General features: G+C 51.9%; 1 protein-coding gene across 2 annotated transcripts in view; it reads left to right on the forward strand.

Annotated features, from left to right (window-relative positions):
• Nucleotides 1–21,685, forward strand: part of HIVEP3 (HIVEP zinc finger 3) — a 464,171-nt gene that overhangs the window by 411,240 nt on the left and 31,246 nt on the right. For both annotated transcript variants that reach the window (XM_081305082.1, XM_081305083.1), the window contains one exon: nucleotides 2,783–2,928. In XM_081305082.1, coding sequence (XP_081161208.1) covers nucleotides 2,783–2,928 — 146 coding nt within the window. The remainder of the gene's footprint in view (nucleotides 1–2,782; nucleotides 2,929–21,685) is intronic.

Genomic DNA, 21,685 nt, shown 5'->3' on the forward strand with positions numbered 1-21,685 from the left:
CAAAGAGTCTATTTTTCTTCTTTTAATTCTTTGAGGAAAGAAACCCTTAAAATATTGTTGCAAATTTAATGATGTTCACTAGTGTGTCCTCTGACCAGATGCTTTGACTGAATCAGGCATGGATTTCCCCTAATTAAGCTCCTATTGTAGATGGATGAGCAAAAGTATGGTCTGTAACTTCCCACACGTCCATGCCTTCCTCCTGCACTGAATGGATTTTTTGCATTGGGTTTGTCCTCATCTCAACTGGATAATCTTCACAACTGTTTTCCAATTCATTTTCTATATCTTTGTCAGTCTACAGACATCTCTGAGCAAAATTTCCTCTTTTACCATAAACAGCAGACTGATTTGCTCTCGCTGTCTCTTACTAGCTAGAGCTGCTGTCAAGATGCAGCTATAATTATACCTATAATATTGGGGGCACCTACTGTGTGCCAGGTATTATGCTAAACTTTACTTTTATCCTCACAACCACCTTGAAAGTTAGTGTGCAATATCACCATTTTATAGATAAATGCACCAAAGCACAGTGTTGGGATAACTTGAACGAGGTCATGTGGTAAATGGCAGGGACTGAATTCAAATCTGAGTCATACTCTGAAGCCCTCTCGGATGATCCACGCTGCCTCTGTTCCCTTATGTAGATTGTATAGGGTATTTATAAGAAAAATGAAGTATTAACTGGTTGAATTGGATTTGGCAATCAGTTGTTTATAATACTACTTTCCTAAAATGAGCCAAAAACCTGCAAACTTTTTCCTGGAATATGCTCTTTGGTTCAAAGGCAGGTTTCCTACCAATCTGCACAATTAAAATAGTTGCATAGTCTACAAGTTGAGGCCTTGCTACAAGGCCTCTCTTTCTTTCTCTCTCTGGCCTCTCCTTGTATAGCTCCAGTGATGGGGAACTCACCACCTCATAGGACAACCCAATTCATCTTTGGGAAGTCCTTTATTCCACCAGGCTGACAGTTGCCATCTTGTGGCTTCCACTCTCTGTTAGTAGTTCTGAAAACGTCCTTTAGTTTGTCATAGCATTTTGAAGCTTTTTTTTTTTTTTTTTGGTACTGGGGATTGAACCCAGGGGTGCCTAACCACTGGGCCATATCCCAGACCTTTTTATTATATTTTATTAGAGACAGGGTCTCACTGAGTTGCTAAGCACCTTTCTAAATTGCTAAGCCTCAGCCTCCCAAGCTGCTGATATTACATGTGCATCACCATGCCTGGCATTTTGAAATTTTTCCTAACCATTTTCTTGTGGATCTAGGGTACTGTATCACATTTGAGTTTGATCATACAAATTTTTTTTCTGTTTGTAAGCCCCAAAGAAACTCAAGCTTCCACTTTTTAGTGACATCCCTTCCCTTAGGTTTCTCTCTCCTTTTTTTTCTCCTTTGGGGTCATTTTTACAACCACAACACTATCACAAGAAAGTTAAGAACAATGATGCAGGTGCCACATTGCCCAGAGTTGAAGCCTACTACCCCATCTACTAGTTGTGTGACCTTGGCTGGGTTACTTAATCTCTCCGTGCTTTGGTTTCTTCATCTGTAAAATATGGATAATAGTATCATTAGCTCATAGAACTGTGGAGATAATTAAATGAGTTAAAATACGCAAAGTGTGTATACAACAGTGCTTAGCACATTGACACTCAGTAAATGTTTCTGACTGTACTTACTCATTATCATTGAAAGTTAAAAGGAATTCCTGATTCCCTGCTCAGGTTGCCACCCAAACCAACCTCCTCTAGCTTAATCCAGACATCACCTCCCAATCTGAAAAGATTATATGGGGTCACTAGATTATATTAGTCAGTGCTAGAATGTATCTTTAGGATGATACAACTTCCCCCTTCCCCAGACTCTGAGGCCCGGAGAAGTGAAGCAAATCCACCCTGGAGTAACTCAGCATGTGATGGCCTATCTGGTACTGGAATTCAGATCCCTGGTTCCCAGCTGGGTGCCTTTTTCCACAGTTCTACCAGCCCTCACCCCCAATACTACATTGTTGCTCCCTACACAAGGGGGTACCCACTCCCTGTCATCCCTGGCAGGTAGAGAGAACATGTTCTTGAAATAATGGAAGATGTTGGGAAGCCCGAGGTCAATGCCAGCCTCCACATTGAACTAGGTCTCATTGAGGCCCATAACTCTGCAAAGAGAATGGATTCCCTTAGACCAACAGCCCAGAGCCTGCTCAGCCTCTCAGGCCTGGCTTGGGGGGGGGGGGGTCTGCTGATCAGTGTCACCTGGCTCCCAGCACTAGCTTTGGAGGACGGGTCCTAGAATCAGGAGATGTGTGCTCTACTCCCAGCTCTGCCTTTAACTAGCTGTATAACCTTGGCTTTCTGATCTATTGGTGAGAACTGCAGCAGTTAATCTCCCGGGGTAGATTGGAGGCTTCATTTATTTGTTCAACATTCTTTAAGCATCTCCTCTGAGGCCAACCCTGGTTTGGGTGCTGAGATGATCGAGGAGAACAAGATAAGGACCTGTCCCCAGGAGCTCCCAAACTAGTACAGGAGACACAAAGCAACCCAGCTCTGTGGGATGGTTAACCAGAAAGGCCAATCAGAGCCCCAGCGTGGGAGACCTGGCCTCTCTGGGGTGGGTGCCTTCATTCTGTCGCATGGGGCTGACAACACACGTCTGAGGGGAGGAGCAGTTAGGGGAGTCCACCTGCGTGTGGGTCGGTGCCACGCAAGGGATTAGGACACTCCCAACTGAGAAGGAAAATTTAACCAGCTCTGATTTTGTCACCCTGCGGTGGGCCAGGTGCACCTCCCGTCGCTGGCTTCCCCGGAAGGCCAGAAAGAGCTAGCTAGAGTGGAGATGGAGGAGGAGAAGCGAGGGAAGCCGGAGGAGGACGCTCCCGCCCCCAAGAGAGGGGAGCCGGCAAGGATCAAAATCTTCGAAGGAGGGTAAGACTCACGCTCGGTTTGCAGCCTGCTCCCTGCGGAGTAAGAGCCTGCGCCCCCGGTGCGGTGGAGGCAGCAGGCGTTTCACTCAAGGGCGGTGCCCACAGGAGCCCTGAGATACCTGCGCTGACTTTGTGCAGGTGCCACCGTCACGGAACTTGCAGTTCGCCTCTGAGAACACCAGGGGGCGCCTTGGTGGGCACAAGCCACGCTGGGTGTTTGCTGAGGATCTGGAGGGGTCTGGTCTGGGTCTTTCTCCAGCCCTGATATTTCCTCAGCTCCTGGACGCGTTTCTAGCCCCTGCACGGGGGTGATAGTGAGCCTCCCAGCTCCCATCTCAGCTACACATCCCTTTCAGTGTGTTCCCCAAAAGTCACCTGCATCCTGCCCAGGCCACCCCCCTGGCATGCCCAGTTGCCCCCTGGGCATTTGGACTCTGCACACAAGGCCAACTGCAGGGCGGAGAGCTGTTGCACCCACTGGCCTTTTACTCCCACTCCCGTTCTGACTGCCAGGGCCTGGGGCTCTGGTTTGGAGAGTTTTGAAAGTCATCTCTGGTCATTGGCTTTTGGTGCATGGCTTTGAAGCCTGCTGCTCTACACATTTCAGAATTCACCACTGTGGGGACCTTCTGGGCTCTACAAGGGAGCCTTGCTTCAGACGTGCTCTGTGCAAGTGTTTTGTGCTGGCTGTGTTCTATGTGGCCACGTGTCTGCTCCCCCGGATGTGGGTGTCTGTGAGCAGGTGCCGTGGTGTCTGTCTCGGGGTCCTGTGTCTGTGTCCCTGGTGTGATCAGGTTGGCCCCCAGCCCTACACAGTCCTGAGGGACAACAGTGAGGAGGAAAACTGGCCTCCCAAGGGGTTGGTCCTCAGGCCTTGGCCAACAGGACTGTCACTGGCTCTGACTCTCCAGCACCTGCAAGTGCCTAACTCACCAGGTCAAAGTCAGGGGCACAGGAGTCCCCTAGAAGGTTGGTGGAGAGGAGCACAGAGACTGCCACCCTCCCCAAGGCCACACATAGGCATCTTCTTGTGGTCTGAGGGGTCCTTGGGACTGATGATTGGTTACCAGAGCAGTGGGGCAGGGGGCAGAGATGACACACATGCCCGCAGCATGCTGTCCCCAAGCCAGGAGTGGCTCCATCCAGGAACACTGGGTGTTTCCCAGTGCTGACCCTTCCGACTGGGGACAACTGTTTTCTGCTCCTGCCGTTTGGTTAGAGCGCCCTCGTGTGTCTCTGTGTTCTCATACACTGGGTCCTCCCAAGGGCACCGGGACAGGATCCCAGGATTGATTTATGCATCTGGTCCTGAACCTAGGAACATGCCCTCTTCCCTCCTGGTTGAAGGACTGTCTCTGGGGCTCTGGGGGGCAGTGTAGTGTTTGCTGGTGGACAGGGATCCTGCTTCTTCAAGGTATTCTGTATGTACTAAGAGGCAGGCACCTCCAGACCTGAGTCCTGGGTCACCGAGCCACCCCCTGCTTCCTGTATCCCTGGAGAAGGCCCAGCCTCTGGACAGGCAGCTGTTGGGAGCCTCTCCCTGTCCAGCTACCTCCTGGACATCACTGTCTTTGGCTGAAAGTCATCCCCAAGTCCCTTCTCTTCTTGCAGCCCAGGCAATGTTCCCCTCCTCCTTCATGTCCCATGTAGGTTGACACTTCACCCCACCTGCTGTTCCAGAATCTCCCTGTCTTTTGAGGTTTGTCACCCCTGCCCCTGAACAGCGGTCCCACCTGCCTCTGTCTAGCCTTAGACCATCCCTCTCCCCACCTCTCCAATTCCCAGTGACCTTATCTGTGAAGAGGACAATAACATACCTGTGGTACCTGCCATAGGACCCTTGGGGCCAGTGGGAGAGGGTACCATTCACAGGAGCGCAGGAGGGGCACGTGGGTGTGCTTCACTACAGCGTATGGCACTCTTCATCTCCGTCCAGGGCGACCTCACTCTACTGTGGGAACTCTCAACCCCCCTCCTCCAACTTGTCACGGCTGATCTGGGCACATGGGTTTATGTGGTGTCTCCCATCAAATCCTTCTCTCTTCCGAGCCAGGCTGTCCCACCTGAGTCCCTGCTGTCCCCTGAGTCCCACCCTCACTTCTGGCGATCCTCTTCCTTCCTGGTTCTCCTTAGGCAGTTGTCACCACCCCCAGGAGTAGTTACAAAAGTCTGGGAGAAGGGGAAGGTGCTTTGGGTTGTTACCTGGGGGCACCTGTGACACCTCATCCATTCAGCCAATCACGTGACCATGTCCCTCCCAAGACACCAAGGCTACCCCTACCCCAGAAAGCTGAATGCATCCTTCTCCAGCCACCCTGGGGTTTTGCCCTAGACTCAGTTCCTCCTACTTCTTTTTCTTTCTTTCCTTTAACACAACAAGCACCTATTTTTCTCTCCGGTTCATGGAGCAGAGTCTGCAGTGGGGCTTGTTCACTGGGTCCACAGGGGATTAGGGCCAGTGGAGCCCAAGAGAATAAGAAGGGAAGAGCAGTGTACTGTGCCTGGCTCCTAGAGCTTCTGCCCAGGGGCTTCTGCCCAGGTCCGTTGGCCAGAGCGAATCTCATGGCCTCATCTCCATTCTTGAGAGTCAGAAGCATGACTACACTTGTCCTTGGAAGGGCCTGAAATCACTGGTAGGTAACCCTGACAGTGACTCCGCCTGTTTCACATGTGTCTGCAGCCTGTCTGTTTCACTTAGCGTAGCTTTTTGAGCTGTGTCCACATGGAGGCAGAGAAGTCTGGTCATGATGGTGAGTCAATAAGCCAGACCCATCCACCTTACTTTGTTCTGATTTCTTAGTGATGATCTACTGCTTTGAATTGTGCCCTGTCTCTACACTTCTGTCCTGGCCCTGGTTTTCTCTTTGGGAAAATATTTGTGTTCAGAAGCCACTCTTTATTGGGAAGGGTTCATGGGGCACTTGGGGGCAGAGTGCTCTGCTAGGGAGAATTCCAGGCCTCCCGTGGTCCAGGCAGACATGGCACTAGGTGGGTGTCTAAGTGTATTTTCTGAGAGGAGTTATTTGTTAAAAGTAGAGCTTTGTTTTGTTGTTTTGGTTTGGTTGGGGTACCAGGGATTGAACTCAGGGGCAACTCAACCACCGAGCCACATCCCCAGCCTTATTTTGTATTTTATTTGGAGTCAGGGTCTCACTGAGTTGCTTAGCACCTCGCTTTTGCTGAGGCTGGCTTTGAACTCACGATCCTCCTGCCTCAGCCTCCCAAACCGCTGGGATTATAGGCATGGGCCACTGTGCATGGCAAAAGTAGAGTTTTATTGAGCCATGGTTCTGGTTGTCCAAGAGCATGGCACCAGCATCTGCTTGGGATCTGACAAGGGCCTTCTTGTCACATCATGACAAGTCAGAGGGTGTCACCTGGTGAAATAGAGCTCCTAACTCTTTTCCTTCATCTCCAGTCCAGCAGTTGATCAATAGTCAGTTCATCATGGAGCATCTATTTAATCAGTGCTCTGTGGTGCTCTGGGCCAGAAGATACAGTGACCCAAACAGCAGCAAACTGTCATCCTGTCCTCAAAGTGCATGGGACTCCACAAAGGTGGCATCACAGGACCCAAGTGGGACCAGTCAGGACACAGCAGAAAAGTTTCCCTGGGGACTTGACTAGCCAGCTGGAGAGGGTCTCCCAGGAAGGGTAGTGAGATTCAGACAGGTGGAGAGGTGAGGGGTCTGTGTGGTGGTGGCCCAGGCTCCTGACCAGTGTGGCTCATTCCTCTTGCCTTGAATGTTCTCCCTTGCTGATGGCATTTACTTCCTTGGCTCCAAAACTCATCACTGTGCCGAGGACCTCACTCCTGGAATGCAGGCCTCTGCTTTGGATGCCTCTCTGCCTGGGAGACCCACAGCATCTTGAACTCAGCATGTGACTAACAAACCCTCTACTTCCCACCACAGCATCCCCTTCCACATCCAGACACCAGATGACAAGCCCAGCCCTTCACCCTCTAAACCTTAGTGTCATCTTGGACACCTTCTCCTCTCCTTCCCAATTAGTTCCCAGATTCTGGGGTCTACATAAAGTAGTAGTCAGTCCCTCAGCATGGTCTGTTCCCTTCCTCTGCCACTGCTCTGGCCTCCCATTTCCTGCTGTCTGTTGGGCCCTGCCCATTGCCAAATCCACCCAGCTTTCAGAGGCTGGCACTAGCCCCCTTCTCTAGTGAAACTCTCAGACCTCTCCACATTCCACAGTACTCTGAGTCACTTCTATCACAGCCGGTGCTAAAATCCTTTCTCTCCCGAGTCCCTTCTCAACTTGGATCCTAGGGAAATGCTTGGCACACAGTATACGTTGACCCCTCCCTATGGCCCTGACTTCCTGGCACATGGTCCTCTCTTTGCATTCCCTGTCATCTCCATATCTGAACAAAACCTGCATTATCCTGCAGACTTCTGGGAGTACCAGTCAGAAATGTGTCAGCTCTCACCCACACCGTGCATCTGCCTTGGGTATGTAGAAGGGCTCTTCTGTTAAGCAGTGTTTTCACACATACAAAGTTATTTTGTTCCTTGAGGGAAATGGATATATTATCCTAACTCAAGTTCCCTTGCCGGGAACTCAGCCCAGTGGGCTGGTGTAGAAGCAGCAGCACTGGAACCCACAGGAACTCCCCAGCTACCCAAAGTGGCCATCCCAGCCCATTGTGGGTGGGGGTCTAGGTCTGAAGATGGGGGTGAGCTCAAGTGGTGAGACAGGGAGGCCAGGCCCAGCCAAGTGGGGATATTCAATTTGGCCATGGGCAGATGGCTCGGGCTCAGATGGGCAGCCCAGCCTCAACTTGGAGCTGGAACATGGGGCAGTGGCACAGCTGGGCCAGTGAGGTTTGGTGTGGGGTTACCCAGGGCTTCCCCTCAACATCAGGCCTTTAGGAGGACAAATCCATGCCAGGCCCTGCCAGCCACAGATCCCAGCTGCAGCACTTGGGGAAGAGCCAGATGTGCTCCAATGCGTCGATGCTGGGTGCCCTCGCTCCTCACCCCAGGACCTTGCTCCATGCAGATTAGCACAAACTTAAGGTCTCCACCTGAAAAACTCCTCTGACTGCAGGACCTAGATCACCCGCTCTTTCTATTCCCTTTAAAGAACTCCAGAAGGAGCTGGCTGTGTGGTTCCCCCACCCGTCCTCCCACCCCATGCAATCCCACTGCTGTGGACCCGAAGCCTCTTCCTCCTCCAAAGTGCTCTTCTCAAGGTCAACAGTGACCTTCACCTTGCAGAGGACAGTGATCACTCATTCTGTTCCTTCATGACCTGGTGGCAGCACTGGGCACAGTGACCCCTCCCTTCTCCTGGTAGCACTTGGTCCACCTTGCTTTTAGACACTTAATCTTCCTCTTCCTTGGCTGATTTCACTTTCTCGTCAGCTTTGGAAAGTCCCATCATCTCCTGGTCTATACTCATCAGGGCCCTGCAGAGCTCAACCCTGGGCTCCCCTTTCCTCCAAACTCCCTCCCTACATGATCTTCCCCCATCTCTATGCTTAGAACTGCCATTTGTATACCTCCCAGAGTCCTCCCCTGAGCTTCGTGTCATATCCCACTATTCTCACGACAGTCCCTCTGGACATCGAGTGAACCCATCCTTAGTCCCCAGCACAATGGATGCTCCAGAACAGCTGTGACTCTGGACTCCAACATTCATCGCAGAAGTCATTGTCAAAGTCCACTTAGTTTGTTATTGTTCCATCTGCAGGGATTGCGTTATTAACAGACACATATGTCCATCTCATTTATTTATATCTCTAGTAGCTGCATTCATTTTTATTTCAAACCTTGAGAGTCATGCAGTATTCTTAACACGCATTGTTTTATGATGTATCTATATCTTAAAAAGCACGTGTGTGTGTGCATGCGTGCTTCATGAAACAGTAGTTTGTAGAGAATCATTTTAATAAAGATTATTTACTTTCTTAATAATCTTTCATAAATAACATTCCTCTTCAGCCTTTGGAATCCAGAAGCATACCAGCCTAAATGCCTGTCTCTCAGCCTAGATGCCTTGTGCCTCGGCCCCTCTCACTGGGAATGCCAGAGTTAAAAGGCTGTTGAATGTGTTTGGGGAGATACATATTGCCTTTTTTATTGGGAAGTGAATTGATCCCACTTTGGATTACATAAGTAGGAATAAGTTGGAGACTTTGGGGTAGGCACAAGCCCGTCAGGTTACCTACAATAAAACCCAAACTGGTACAACAGCTGTGACCCTGGAGTTTGGTGATGTAGAATATGAAATGCATACGATAGGTGCACAGACTAGGTGAAAGCAACACTCACTTATTGAGTGTCTCTTTGAAGACTTTCAAGTGGTCAAAGGGGGAAAGAGGCATCTTTTGACAAAGAGAAAGAAGGTGAGCATTCTGCTCAGCAGATTTCATTTTTCAAGATGCTTGGGCCCCAAATCACTGTTTCATGTCCATTAGAAATTCTGTCAACTTGTCCTTGAACCCAGATCCAGAGTCTGCCCACTTCCCCCCACTCTGGGGAAAGCCACTTCCAGTTTGGTCTCTGGCTGATCAGGGTGTCCTGTTCCCTCCTGCTCTTCTGCCTTTCTCCCAACAGTGGTCTCTACCCACAGCCAGTGATTCTGTTAAAGGTGGCTCTGCCCGGCACCCTCTGAAACCCTCACATGGCCTGTGCTGGTCCAGCTCCTCCCTGACCTTGCCTGCTGCTCTGGCCCTGCCCTGTGCTCCAGCCAGGGTCTCTGGGCTCTTTGTGAGACATGCTTCTGCCTCAGGCCTTGCACTCACTGTGCCCTTTGCCTGGGGCACTTTTTCCAGAGTGTCATGGGCCCCTCACTTCCCTCAGTCAACCCCGAGTTCCTACCCTCCTTTGGCATTTCTTATCCCCTCCCCTTCTCTGTTTTTCTCCATATATTTGTAAGGGTATTTCTGCCTCCTTCACTAGACTGTGAGCTTTGTGAGAAAGCAGGGACTGCGTTGGTTCATGGCTGAATCCACAGTGCTGAGGATCCTGCTGGGCAGTGCTGGAGAGTGCTTATTGCAGGAAGGACTCTTCTGCTGCATGGTCAGGATTCTCTGAGGCCTCAGGTGAAGGGAAGTTCCCTGAACTCAGCAGCTTTGGGGATCTGACAGCTCCCGATCTCAGGAAGGAGCAAGGACACAGTTGGCCAGACCAAGCCAGGCAGGGCCCATGCATCAGCTTGAGGTCGCCTCAGCCTGGGGAGGGTGAAGTCAGGTGGCCTCCACTAGAGGCAGGTGTCTGGGGGTGGAAGCCATGGCCTCTTGCTTACTGATTGCTCTGTCCTACAGGTGTTAGATGTAAAAAGGAAATGCGAAGGGCTGCTTTCTCCTGTGCTGCCAGCTCCCAGGCCAGGGCCTGCTCTGAGTAGAGCCCTGTGTGTTCTAGGGGCCAGAGAGGATTGGTCCTGGGCTCCCTGCTCTGGATGGACGGGGTGTTCTTCCCTCTGGAGAGTCGAGGCTGTTGGCGGTCAGGGCCCTGCCTTCTTCCTGAGACCCAGGGCCTTGATCTCTGATCATCTTCAGGCTTCTCCCTGGAGGTACAGATGTATACTTCTGAGCATGGCTCCAGGGGGCTGGGGAGAAAATTGTCCAACCCCCATTCCATGGGCCACACTGGGTTTGTCCTCTCTCTCCTGATGCCCCCAAATCCTGTCACTCCATCCCTCCTAGGAAGTAGGACCCGAACTTTTGGAAGAGGATAGGGTTATTGGGCAGAAGGGAGGGCAGGATATGAGAGTCTAGGGGAGACTATTAGTATTAGATTATTATTATTAGCCATTATTGATAATATTGTTAGATGTTCAGGGGACAGGGCTGTAGGACTCCTGAGGAGGGTGAGGGTGGGAATCAGAGTGACTGCCGGGCTTCTGGCTTGAGGAATTGCTGGCAGATGGAGGCGGGTGGGAGAGGAGCAGGAGGAGCAGGCTGGGGAGCAGGGAGGCACTTGGCAATCGCCCGTGAGCAGACACTCAGAGTTCAGGGCTGGAAATACACACTTGAGAGTTGTCAATACACAGATGTGGTCTAGGGCTCTGGAAGTAGATGGAATCACGTGGGAAGATGGAGAAAAAAAAAGGGCATCTGGGACTGAGTCCGGGGGCAACAGCATTCAGAGGGCAGGACGAGATGCAGCGGCACAGAGACTGAAGGATAGTAGGGAGACAGGAGGCCCCTGGGAGGTGCCAAGTCTAGAGCCGAGTGCTGAGCATTCAAGAAGGAAGAGACTCTCGACTGTGCTACGTGCTACTGAGAGGCCCAGGATGGTGGGGACAGGCAAACGTCTGTGGTGACCTCAATGGAGGCTGTTTCCATGGTGAAGAACTCCCTATGGCACTGGCCAAGAGGAAGAATGGAGGTGGTATGTGTAAACCCCTGTCCCCAGAGGCTGGCTATGAAAGGAAGCAGCAGAAATGGGAGAGGTGGTACCTGGAGGGAGTGTGAGGCTGAGCATGTGGGTGTTCGAACTGAAAGATCTTTGTGTGTGTGTGTGTGAGTGTGCATGAGTATGTATGTGTATGTGCACAAACGTGCGCATGCTGCTAGGAATGATTGACAGCTAAAGGCAGGCGATGGTGCTGGGGAGACAAGGAGCAAGTGTGGGGGCTGGTCCACAGTGATGGTGAGGACAGACCACCTCTCTGGTAGTGACAGACAAAAAGGAAGACACTGGTGGCAATGCCAGCAGAACCAGCACTCCGTGGGTAGGAAACAAAAGGTTTCTCTCTGCCTTGGCCCAGGCCTCTTCACCTCCCAGGCCAACAGTGGGCTCAAGGTCTTCACCAACAACAGATGAGTGAATGGCTGTTTTGAAAGCAAGGAGGAAATTTTTGTCCACAGGAAACAACATAAATTCTTGGAAAAGTTCTTCCTTTGTAAAGATTATCTCCAAAAGACAATCTCCAAAGTAAAGATCTCAGGAGGTTAATCTAACTAGTTAAACTAACTGTCTTCAGTCTAGTTAGATTGACTCTGCTGGATGGCCACCTTCCTTCCTCTGAGTACTCCAAGGCCCTCCCAGAGAACTCACGCCAGGCCTCAGAGACGGCAGATTGTGTCCTTATGAAAGGCAAGCCATGGATGGAAAAAGAAAAAGAAAATGTGAAAAGGGAAATGGAAAAGACAAGATGGGTTGATGGCCAGACAGACTGTGCAAGCATGCTGGGGCCAGAGCCCCTGCAATCCCTGTGGCCTCGCAGGGAGACATCACCACATCCTGTTAAAATTTCAAGGAGAATCGTCCTCTTACAGGCAGCCCTTGTGATTCCTGGATTGGTCCAGGGCAGCACACGGTGGCCTCATACCCACTGCAGAGCTTAGCATCCTTCAGGTCTGCACAACATCTAAGTCCCAGCCAGTGCTCCTGTCCTGGGGTCTCAGGCTGAGCTCCCAAGAGCAAGATATCTTCTCCCTGCCTCTCTGGTGGGAGAAGCAGCCTCATGGAGGATGGTGGCATTCACACACACTCCCTCTTTCAGTTTTCATTTTTATCTAAGTTACACAGGTACTGAGTTTAAGAAGTCTTTCATTTGACAGGATCTTCTTCAGAGAGGGTGAGTGAGGAGTTAAATTTCTTGACATTACTAGGTCTGTAAATGATGGAAATGTCTTTCTGCTCTTGTGCAATTGATTGAAATGTAGAGTTCTTGGCTGGAAATAAGTCATTTTCCTTCAGAGGTGTGAATATACGTTGCTCTGTTGCCCTCTGCAAGGCTCCAGGAAACTTCCAGATCAATTCTGGGTCCTGTTTTACCCTCTGTGGCTGTCTTGGGGTCTTCTCTTCATCCCTAGACTGTGGAATGGATCTTGGGGTGAATCTGGTGACCTGGGACTTGTGCTTGAAGAAGTTTTCTTGAATTGTTTCTTTGATGATTTCCTCTCCCCCATCTTTCTTTCTCCTCTCTCTCGTGAGCTCCTGGGATTCAGAGGTTGGCCCTCCTGGCTTGTTTCTCTGATTCACACACCTTTCTGGCAGATTTTCCATTGCTTTGCACTTTGGCTGTGATCTCTGTATACCACCCTCCATTTCATCTTACAACGGAGAGGCCTCACATCTGGCGCACATGCTATCTCTTCCTTCCTGGGTTTCCTTATGGTACCCTTGCCCTGCCCTCAGCATGCCACCTCAAAGGCCCTCAGGCTTTCACACTTAGCAAAGAATAACCCTGTACTCCTGCTCAGGCTCAGGAGGGTAGTCTCCAGGCTGCTGGAGCTGAGGCAGGGATGGAGCCTGACTGCTTCTAACAGGACCACTCACCCATCCTCCTTATCCTGGTTTCCCTCCATCCCCCCTTCCAAGGTGAGTGAGGGATCCCATGGTGTAGGACACATGGGTTCTCAGATTTCCCTAACGCTGACTTAGGGCTCCATTTTCTTGGGTTTGCCAGGTTTCTTTTCCATTCATTCATCTCTCCCCAGATTCCAAAGTTTTATTGTTGGTCTCCTTGTCTCCTTTCTCACACTCCTCTTGGTTGTGGGTTTATTAGAGAGAGAGTATGTTAGTTTTCCCTACCATCTTTAGTAAAAGACTACTAATAAATTGGTTTATCCATGGAACTTCTGGGGTCACAACACCATCCTGCTAAGAAATAGGGGAGCACATGGAAAAATGCCTGTGGTCTAGGAAGCCTAGGAAGGCTGTGAGCTTTGGACAGAGCCACGGTAGATTCCAGCCCCACCTCACACAGGAAGTACCCCGCAGAAGTGGTGCTTCCTCCCCTTCCTCTTCCTGTCCCCCACCCCTTCTGCCCTCTACCAGCATGAATCTGACTTTGCTGATGGCTAAAAGCTTTGGGAGGACCCTACGTGGACAGCCCATTGGACAGCAGAGAAAATTCTGCTCCAGTTTTGTAACTGTATTGAACCACAGGCAGGAAAAATCGAAAACAGAAAGGAAAGTGATGTGGATTGTTGGGCGGATCACATGTCTGGCAGCAGGGAAGAGCAAGGGTGCCCCTGCATTTTCATATCTGAAGATCACGGAAACATTTACCTTTTCCATCTGGGCCTGGTTTGAAGCATGGTCTCCTACAGGGTCAGGGGCTGTGGGCCCAGGAGCTGGAGAAGTCCAGCAGCTCATGTTCCCTCTCCGGGTCTCCGTGTCCTCATTTGTAATTGGAAGATGTGGGACGAGGGCTTGGGCTCTGGAGTCTGGAGACTGGTCATTACAAGCTCTTGTCTTGGGTGGTTCCTTGGCTCTTTGTGAGCCTCAGTTTCTCATCCTTGTAGCGAGGGGCCTCCATATGGTTTGGGCGAATTGTCTCCAGGGATCTGGATGTGACGTGTGAGACTTTCCTGCTCCTGTCCACTGATGAGCTGCTTTAGTTCTGGGGACCTCAAAGTGGGCACGGAATACTGAGAGGTGTGCCTCAGAAAGAACCTGATAAATGGGCAGCAGGCAAGCATCAGCAGCTCCCGGCTGTCCACGGGATGGAGGCCCAGCCCCAGGAGCACTAATGCCCGCAGAAGGCTCTCCAGCTGGCCGCCTGCCCTACCACAGGAGCGCGAGGCTCTGGCCATATCCTACACCCTGCACTTGGCCACCTGCAGCCTCAGCGTGCTCCTCAGAGCTCCTGGGGCCTTTATCCATGCTGGAATCAGAGCTGCCTCTCAGGGCTATTGTGAATGTTAAATAGAATGGGGTTCCTGGCACACTGGCCCAGAGCCGCCCCTCACCCAACTCCATTTGCCCACCAGAGGCACCCTCCACAGCCCACCTTCAAGTGTAGCCTGTTTCTCAGTTTACCAGCAGGTGACAGGACAGCTTTGGCATCAGCCAGCCCTGGGTTCAAATCCTGACTCTGCCACTGATTAGAAAATCCTTAATCTCTCCATGCAGCCGTCTTTCATCTGGAAAATGAGCATACTAATAGCACCTGTTTCTCAAAGTTGTTGATGATTCAATGTAAGGATATTTGTATGTGATGTGCTGGGCACTGGGCCTGGCATAGAGTAAGGTGACTTCTTTTTCCAGCATCAATTATGACTGCCTGGTATCTACTCTCTTCTCCAAGGGCTTTGCCTAAGTATAAACTTAGAACCAGACCACCTGCTCCAGCTTCCTGAATCTCCCAAAGCGGCTGGCTGATCTTGGGTAAATCAGATAGCTGCTCTGTACCCTGGTCTCTCCATCTGTAAGATAGAGATGATGATGGCAATTGAGGATTTGTGAGAGGACTGACTAAGACACCGCCTGAAAGTACTTACTTCCAGGTGCTTGGGCATTATAAGTGATCAGTGAAAGTCTGCTATGGCTATTAGTATGAAAGCACCCCCAGAAATCATTTGATCCAAATTACTCATTTTGCTAAGATGGAAACTGTGGCCCAGGGAGGCATTAACACAGCATGTGAACAATGGAACTGGGCTTCTTGGCCCCAACTTGGTGTATCCCCACAGGAAGAAGGAAGGAAGGGATGGCCAACCCAGAGGGTTCCTTTGGTTAAGAGACAACACAGAGTGGCCTGATGAGGGGTCATATCCCATGTAGGTTGAGGAGGACACCCCTACAAGGACGGGACCACAAATGGGGAGGCAGGGCCTGAGCAGATGACGAAGGCATCCTTATGGGGGCTTGGTATGGCCTTAGCTGTAGAAAATGTACACTAAAGAATTCACAGGTGACGGGACATCGGTTGGTGACTTGCTCTCAGATAGTTCAAGAAAAAGGACTATTTTACACTCAGCATTCAGCCTTGCCATGTGTTTGTGATTGTTTCAGAATAACAACTTAATTAGAGAGAGGACAGTATGGCTCAGTAGAGAGGAGACCAGGGGAGCTGGGAATTGAGAGAAGAGTTTGAAAGTTTCGAGGGGACAGAGGCTGGCAGCCTCCAGGCAGATTGCTGAACAGGTGGACTTGGGCTAAGGCCAAGACAGGGAGGTGAAGCACTGGACCAAAGGAGGAAACCAGACCTCAGTTCCAAGCAGAATTTTGTATCTGTGCTGTGGATGGGTGTCATCTGTCACCACAGGTGGCTTGCAGCCCGGGGTAGGACAAGCCCCCTGACTGAAAGGTTGGGGACAGTGTATGCTACCACAAAGTAGCCGGCAGAAAATAGGCTGGGCTTGGGTGGGCTGTAGAGGACCTGTCGACTGAGCAGGCAGGCTCCCGGGAACATGGTGACAGCCGACAGGGACAGACACAAGAGCCAAAATGCACGTAAGGCAGCCAGGGAGAAGCCAGGCTGGGAGCAAGGCCTTGTGACCTGCTGGCCAGTGAGGCTGGCAGTCCAGAGCCAGCCGGCACCCAGCCAGGGGCTGGGCAGGGTTTCCAGAGCCTGAGCGAAGGGCAGGTGGAGCACCTCCCCAGGGAAGGCAGCAAGGACTAGAGGCTGCTGGCGGGGGCCTGGAAGGCAAGGGAGCTATGTCCACCGTGTTGTCCAGATTCTGAGGTGGAATCTTCAGGGTCCAGGCAGCCAAGACAGTCCCCAGTGGAGGCCCGGGTGGGCATGGGCTGACTCGAAGAAAGGGGAGCCAGCCTTCCCCCAGCAGAACAGATGGGCCCTGTGGACTTACAAGTCTAGTAGCAGGGCCACCCGAATCTGCATCTTCCCAAGGTTCCCCTCAGAAGTTTCTGGGGCTGCTTAACTGGCAGGCTCAGGACCAGACTCTCAGGACTGAGCTTTTCTGAGGTCTGTCTCACTGGTGGTGGCCCCTAGGCTGAAAGAAGGGAGCAGCAGCATCGATTCTGGCCAGTGGTGGCCCCTCTCTGAGCCTGGACTCTGGCAGGGTCTCTCTGGGTTCTGGTTGCTACAGGAAAGAGCTCGTGGATGTGCCACATGGTCCAGGTCCTCTTCCTTCTCCTCCTAGGAGTCAGCATCCCTGTCGTCTCTCCTGGTGGGCCCCTCAGGGTGGGACCCCGGCCTGCAGTGATTGGGGGAGGCTGCTATGAATACAGTGGGGTTTTGTCCGGGGCCCACTGGGATTGGGCTCCATGCTTGCTTAGTCTTTCCCAGAGAGGCCACCCAGCTGTGGACAGTGCACTGACAGCAGGAAGCTGGCCTCCCCTGGTTCCCTGGCTCTGGGCCAACCTGGCAGGAAGCACCAGGCCCAGCCTTCTCACTTCTCCCTCCTACAACAATGAGGGGCCCGGCCGAGAGTCAAGCTCTGGGTCTCTGCAGGAAGGCCTGGGTGTGAGGAGGGGCTGGGGTTCAGCAGGCTCTGCAGACAGTCAGGGTCCAGGGGAGCTCAAAGGCCTTGCCTACTGCCTGAGCCTAGGGACCCCAGCCTTCCCCACCGAGGTATCATGGTCCCACCGAGGGGACCCTTGGAGGCCACTCCTGCCCTTTCACTTAGAAGAAGATGGGGACCCAGGAAAGAAGCAGGTGTGGTGGCCTCAGTGGACACACTTTCTAGGTTCAGTCCCAGCTCTGCCACTTATGTTCCCCAGGCAATTCCCCCCACCCTCTGTCTAGCTCCTTTCTTCATTGGTACCTGGGGGAAGATAACAGGACCTACCTGTTTCTGGGAGGCCCCTGTGAAGTACACAGAATGGTGTCCTCTCAGAGGCTGATAAACTGTGGCTAGGGCTGGTCCCCATCTGACCTTTGCAAGCTCTTACCTGAATTTTCCTTTGGAGGTGTATCCAAACCCTGGCCTTCCCATCAAACAACACCTCTGTCTGCCACTCTTCCTTCTCTGCCTCCCTTTAAACCTCTGATCAGCTGACCTGGGTGCCCAGGGAACCTCTTTAACAAAGGGAGAAGTAAACTTGAGCTGTCCCTGGATCCCTAGGAGCAGTGGAGGCTCTGGGCTCCCCAAGGCCGGGTCCCCTGAGAGCCATTCTCCAGCTACATCGTCCACTCCCTGACCACATGACCCACAGAAGCCTCTGGCCTGATCATCTCCAGTTCTTGCCCTCCCCGTCCTCTGTGCTGCTCAGGTGCCCTGACCCCTGCTCCACTGGGCAAACCCTCACCTACTGGGAAGCTGCTCCACCAGAGTCCACTGACCTGCTTCTCTACCCCCTTTGACCTCATGCATTCTGCCACCAAATGCACTGCTCTTTGCCAGCTTGTCCCAAACTGTCAGATTTCTTCAAGGCAGGGATCTGAGCAGATTGGTTTAGCCCCCAGTACCTGGCCCATGACACAAATGCCATAGAATGCTTATTTTTCATTCATCGAATTTTTATTGGGTGACAACTCTCATAGACGTTAAGGCTGTAAGAGCAAACAGACAGAAGAAGAACAAAGAACCTTGAAAAGGCAACAAAGTCTTGCAAGAAAACCAAGTTATAAGTGTCACACTTCCTGATTCCAAAACTGACTACAGAACTACAGTAATCAGAACAGTGTGGCGCTGGCATAAAGACAGTGAGAGCAAGGGAGTAGAACAGAGTCCATGATAAACCCTCACATTTATGGTCAAATGATTTTCAACAAGAGTGACAGGACCATTCAATGAAGGAGAAATATTTTTCAACAAATGGTGGTAGAAAAACTAAATTTCCTCATGCAAAACACAAAACACATGTTTTCATTTAACTCTGTATGTGTAAAAATTCAGATAGATGTATGACTCCTATCTTACACCACATACCAGACTGACTCAAAATGGATCAAAGACCTAAAGATGAGAGCTGAAACGGTAAAACTCTTAGAAGGAAACATAGGAGGGATGGAATCTTAGTGGGGTTTCAATTTGCATTTCTCTAATTGCTGGAGATATCGAACATTTTTTTATGTATTTGTTGGCCATTTGTATTTCTTCTGGGAAAGTGCCTGTTCAGTTCTTTTGCCCATTTATGGATTGAGTTATTTGCTTTTCCTTGGGGGGGAGGAGGGAACTTCATGACATTGGACTTCATTTGAAAGTGATTTTTAGATAGAACACCAAAGCACAGACAGCAACAGAAAAGGGAGATCAATTTTGACTTCATTAAAATGTAAAACTTTTGCTCATCAAGGAATACTATCAGCAGAGAGAAAAGGCAATCCCAGGAAATGGGACAAACTATTTGAAATCATTTATTTGATAAGGGATTAATATCTAGAATAGACACAGAACTCCTGTAACAAAGGAAATGCCTGTTGTCCCCGGCATTGGGAAGGCTCCAAGCAGGGACACGTGTGGTGTGTGTGAAGGACAGTAAGGGCCAGTGTGTCTGGAGCCGCGAGTGAAGGCTGGGGCAGGTGCGAGAAGAGGTGGCAGGAGGCCTGGATCCTTTAGGGCATGCAAGGGCGTGATTTTGCCTCCAGTGAGGTGTGGGGCGGAAGTCCTCTGAGGGTTTGGTGTGGAGGGGTTTTATAAGGGTCATCTGGGGGCTGAGTGGAGAATATGCTGGAGGGGGACAAAGGTGGTAACTGTCATGGGCTGTGACCATAATCTAAGGGAGGGGTGGCAGGGACCATCAGCAGCGTGGTGAAAGGAGTCAGAGTCGGGTCATTGGGTGGAGCCAGTGGAATGTCTCAGAAGTGGGGTGCCTTAGGGGAGGAGTGGGGCCACCTAACATCGACCCCTGCTCCTCGTCCAGCTGCTTCTCACTTGCGTCCAGCCTGGTCAGTCTGCAGGGCCCTGCCGGGCCGCATTGGGGGCCAGCAGGACCTCTCATCTGACTGCCTGGCCCACTCCCCAAGGCCTCTGGATCCTTCTGAACCTGCTGGTCCCTGGCCTCCGGCAGCTCCCTGCTCTTCCTTTCCCACCCCCCTGCTCAGATCCCCGAGCACCCCCTGAGCACCTCAGCAGCTGGCCCACAGAGCCCACCTGCTCCTGGTGCTCGGTCCCTGCTAGTTCCCTCTGCAGCTGACTCCCTGTCCCTGGCAGGCAGAGGCAACCCAGGGAGGCTTGGAGGTTTGACAGATATCATTCTGGTCCTGCTTATCTGCATACCTCTTACCTGTCTGTATACTTCAGTCTTGAGGCCTCAGTCTTCTTGTCTGTGGAATGGAGAGAATAATGTCCAGCTCTCTGGGTTTCTGGGAAAATGAGGCCCCAAGCACACTGCCAGTACCACAATGCCAGAACCCCGAGCCTCGGTGTCATATACACAGATGTGACACACACGAATAGACGCCCATAGACATATGTGTGTTTTGTTTTAAGAAACAACTAGTGTATTGACTTGGGCTGGAGAGAAGGGGTTCAAATGGGCAATGGGGAGTAAGGGGCTCCTTGGTATTTGTCAAAACCCATGCCACACTCCACCACCCCCTGTCTTCCTCCTCTGGCATGGGGACCCTTTCAGTAGCCTCCCTCCCCCTCCACCCTCTCCCTCCTCCTCCGCCCTCTCCCTCCTCCCTGTGATCTTGGACCTCAACCTCAGTGATGGGGAAGAGCCCACCTGGCGGGAATGCGGGGAGCAGCAGCTCCTGCTCCCTGCCCTCTCCCCTCTCCCAGCCCCCATCCTGGTCTCAGCGCGATGCCGTCTGGAATCCGGATCCCATCCTCCCGGGAATCTTCCCCAGGTCTCCCTCCCTGGCCTGCTGGGCTCTAGGCTCCCCCCCCCCCAGGCTCCCCCCAGACTGCCTGCGCTTCTAGCAGGTTCCTGATGTGGGCTGCTGCTGGGTAACAGCCCGTCACAGGCTGCGATGCAAATCGTCTGGGTGACTTAGGCAGCACCTGGACAAATGCTCCTTATTTCATTTTTCCTGTTTTATTTTAATGTGAGTCAGAAAAAATGTAACACATGAAACTCGCAATTTCGTGACTGTGAGCCTTGGGTGGGTGCAGGGGGAGGTGGACCAGAGGCCTCTGCTCAGGCAGGCCTGTCTCCAACCTCTGGCTCTGCCTCCCCCCACCCTACCCCACCCCCGCCAAGACACCTGGATCATGGAGCTGTGAGCCTGGTGTGGTCTGCATGGAGCTAGCGGGAAGAGTGCTTCCGGGAGGCCAGTCAAGGCAAGGGTGGCCCTGCGTGGCGGGAGCCAGGTGCTCAGGGCTGGGTCGTCTTCTACCATCTTGGGAAAATCGCCTCTGCATCTGGAGGCTGAGACCTGGGCTTGGCTGTGCCTGGTGGGCATGACGGCTGAGGGAAGCGGCCCACCCTGCAGAGCTGGTCACTCCCCATCTAGAGGGTGCAGGAGGAGTACTGCCTCCTGGCCCTGAGCCAGGACCAAATGAGAGGACAACTGTATACGCATAGCACAAGCACTGAGGACCCAGGGGACACACAGAGATGGAGGCAGATGGAAGGGGTGGGCAGGACAGGACAAGGGCAGGAACAGGTGGGAGGCAGGAGTAATCCCTGGAGCCCGGATTTGAGTCCAGCTCCACTACCTGCCAGGCTGTCATCTTGGGCAAGTTACTTAACCTCTCTGTGCACCCCCCATTTGCAAAATGGGCAGAGGAAGAATAACCACAGTGTGGGGACATTCTGAGGGTTGTGCCATGCTTGCTATGTGCCCTTAGCTCCCTCTGTCCTAAAGCCCAGCTCTGGCACCTCCTGAGACCCTTGACCAGGAGGCTCAGAGAGGGTGGACCAGCTCTGAAGGCAGGGGCTTTGAGGTGAGGTCTGAGGACCAGTTAACAAAGGCAAGGAGAAGGGAGGGGAGGGAAGGAAGGATTTTTCCAGATGCAGGAACCAGTGAGGGCAAAGGTCCAGGCTGACCAGAGGTTAGCACCTTGGAGGGAAATGGTAAAAGAGGTAACAGATGATGGGGTGGCCAGAGAGGATGGGACGGGTGGGCAGGCTTAGGAGGAGCTGTGAGTGAGGATCTCTGAGCTACAAGGGGAAGGCCCTCTGTTTCTTTCCCATCAAATAGAGGAGGCCGAATCGCTCATCTCACTTCTGTGAGGGGAGAATGGACATGAGGAAATGAAAACT

This window comes from Spermophilus citellus, assembly GCF_964194105.1.
Source record: "Spermophilus citellus genome assembly, chromosome: 9".
Classification (NCBI taxonomy): Eukaryota; Metazoa; Chordata; class Mammalia; order Rodentia; family Sciuridae; genus Spermophilus; species Spermophilus citellus.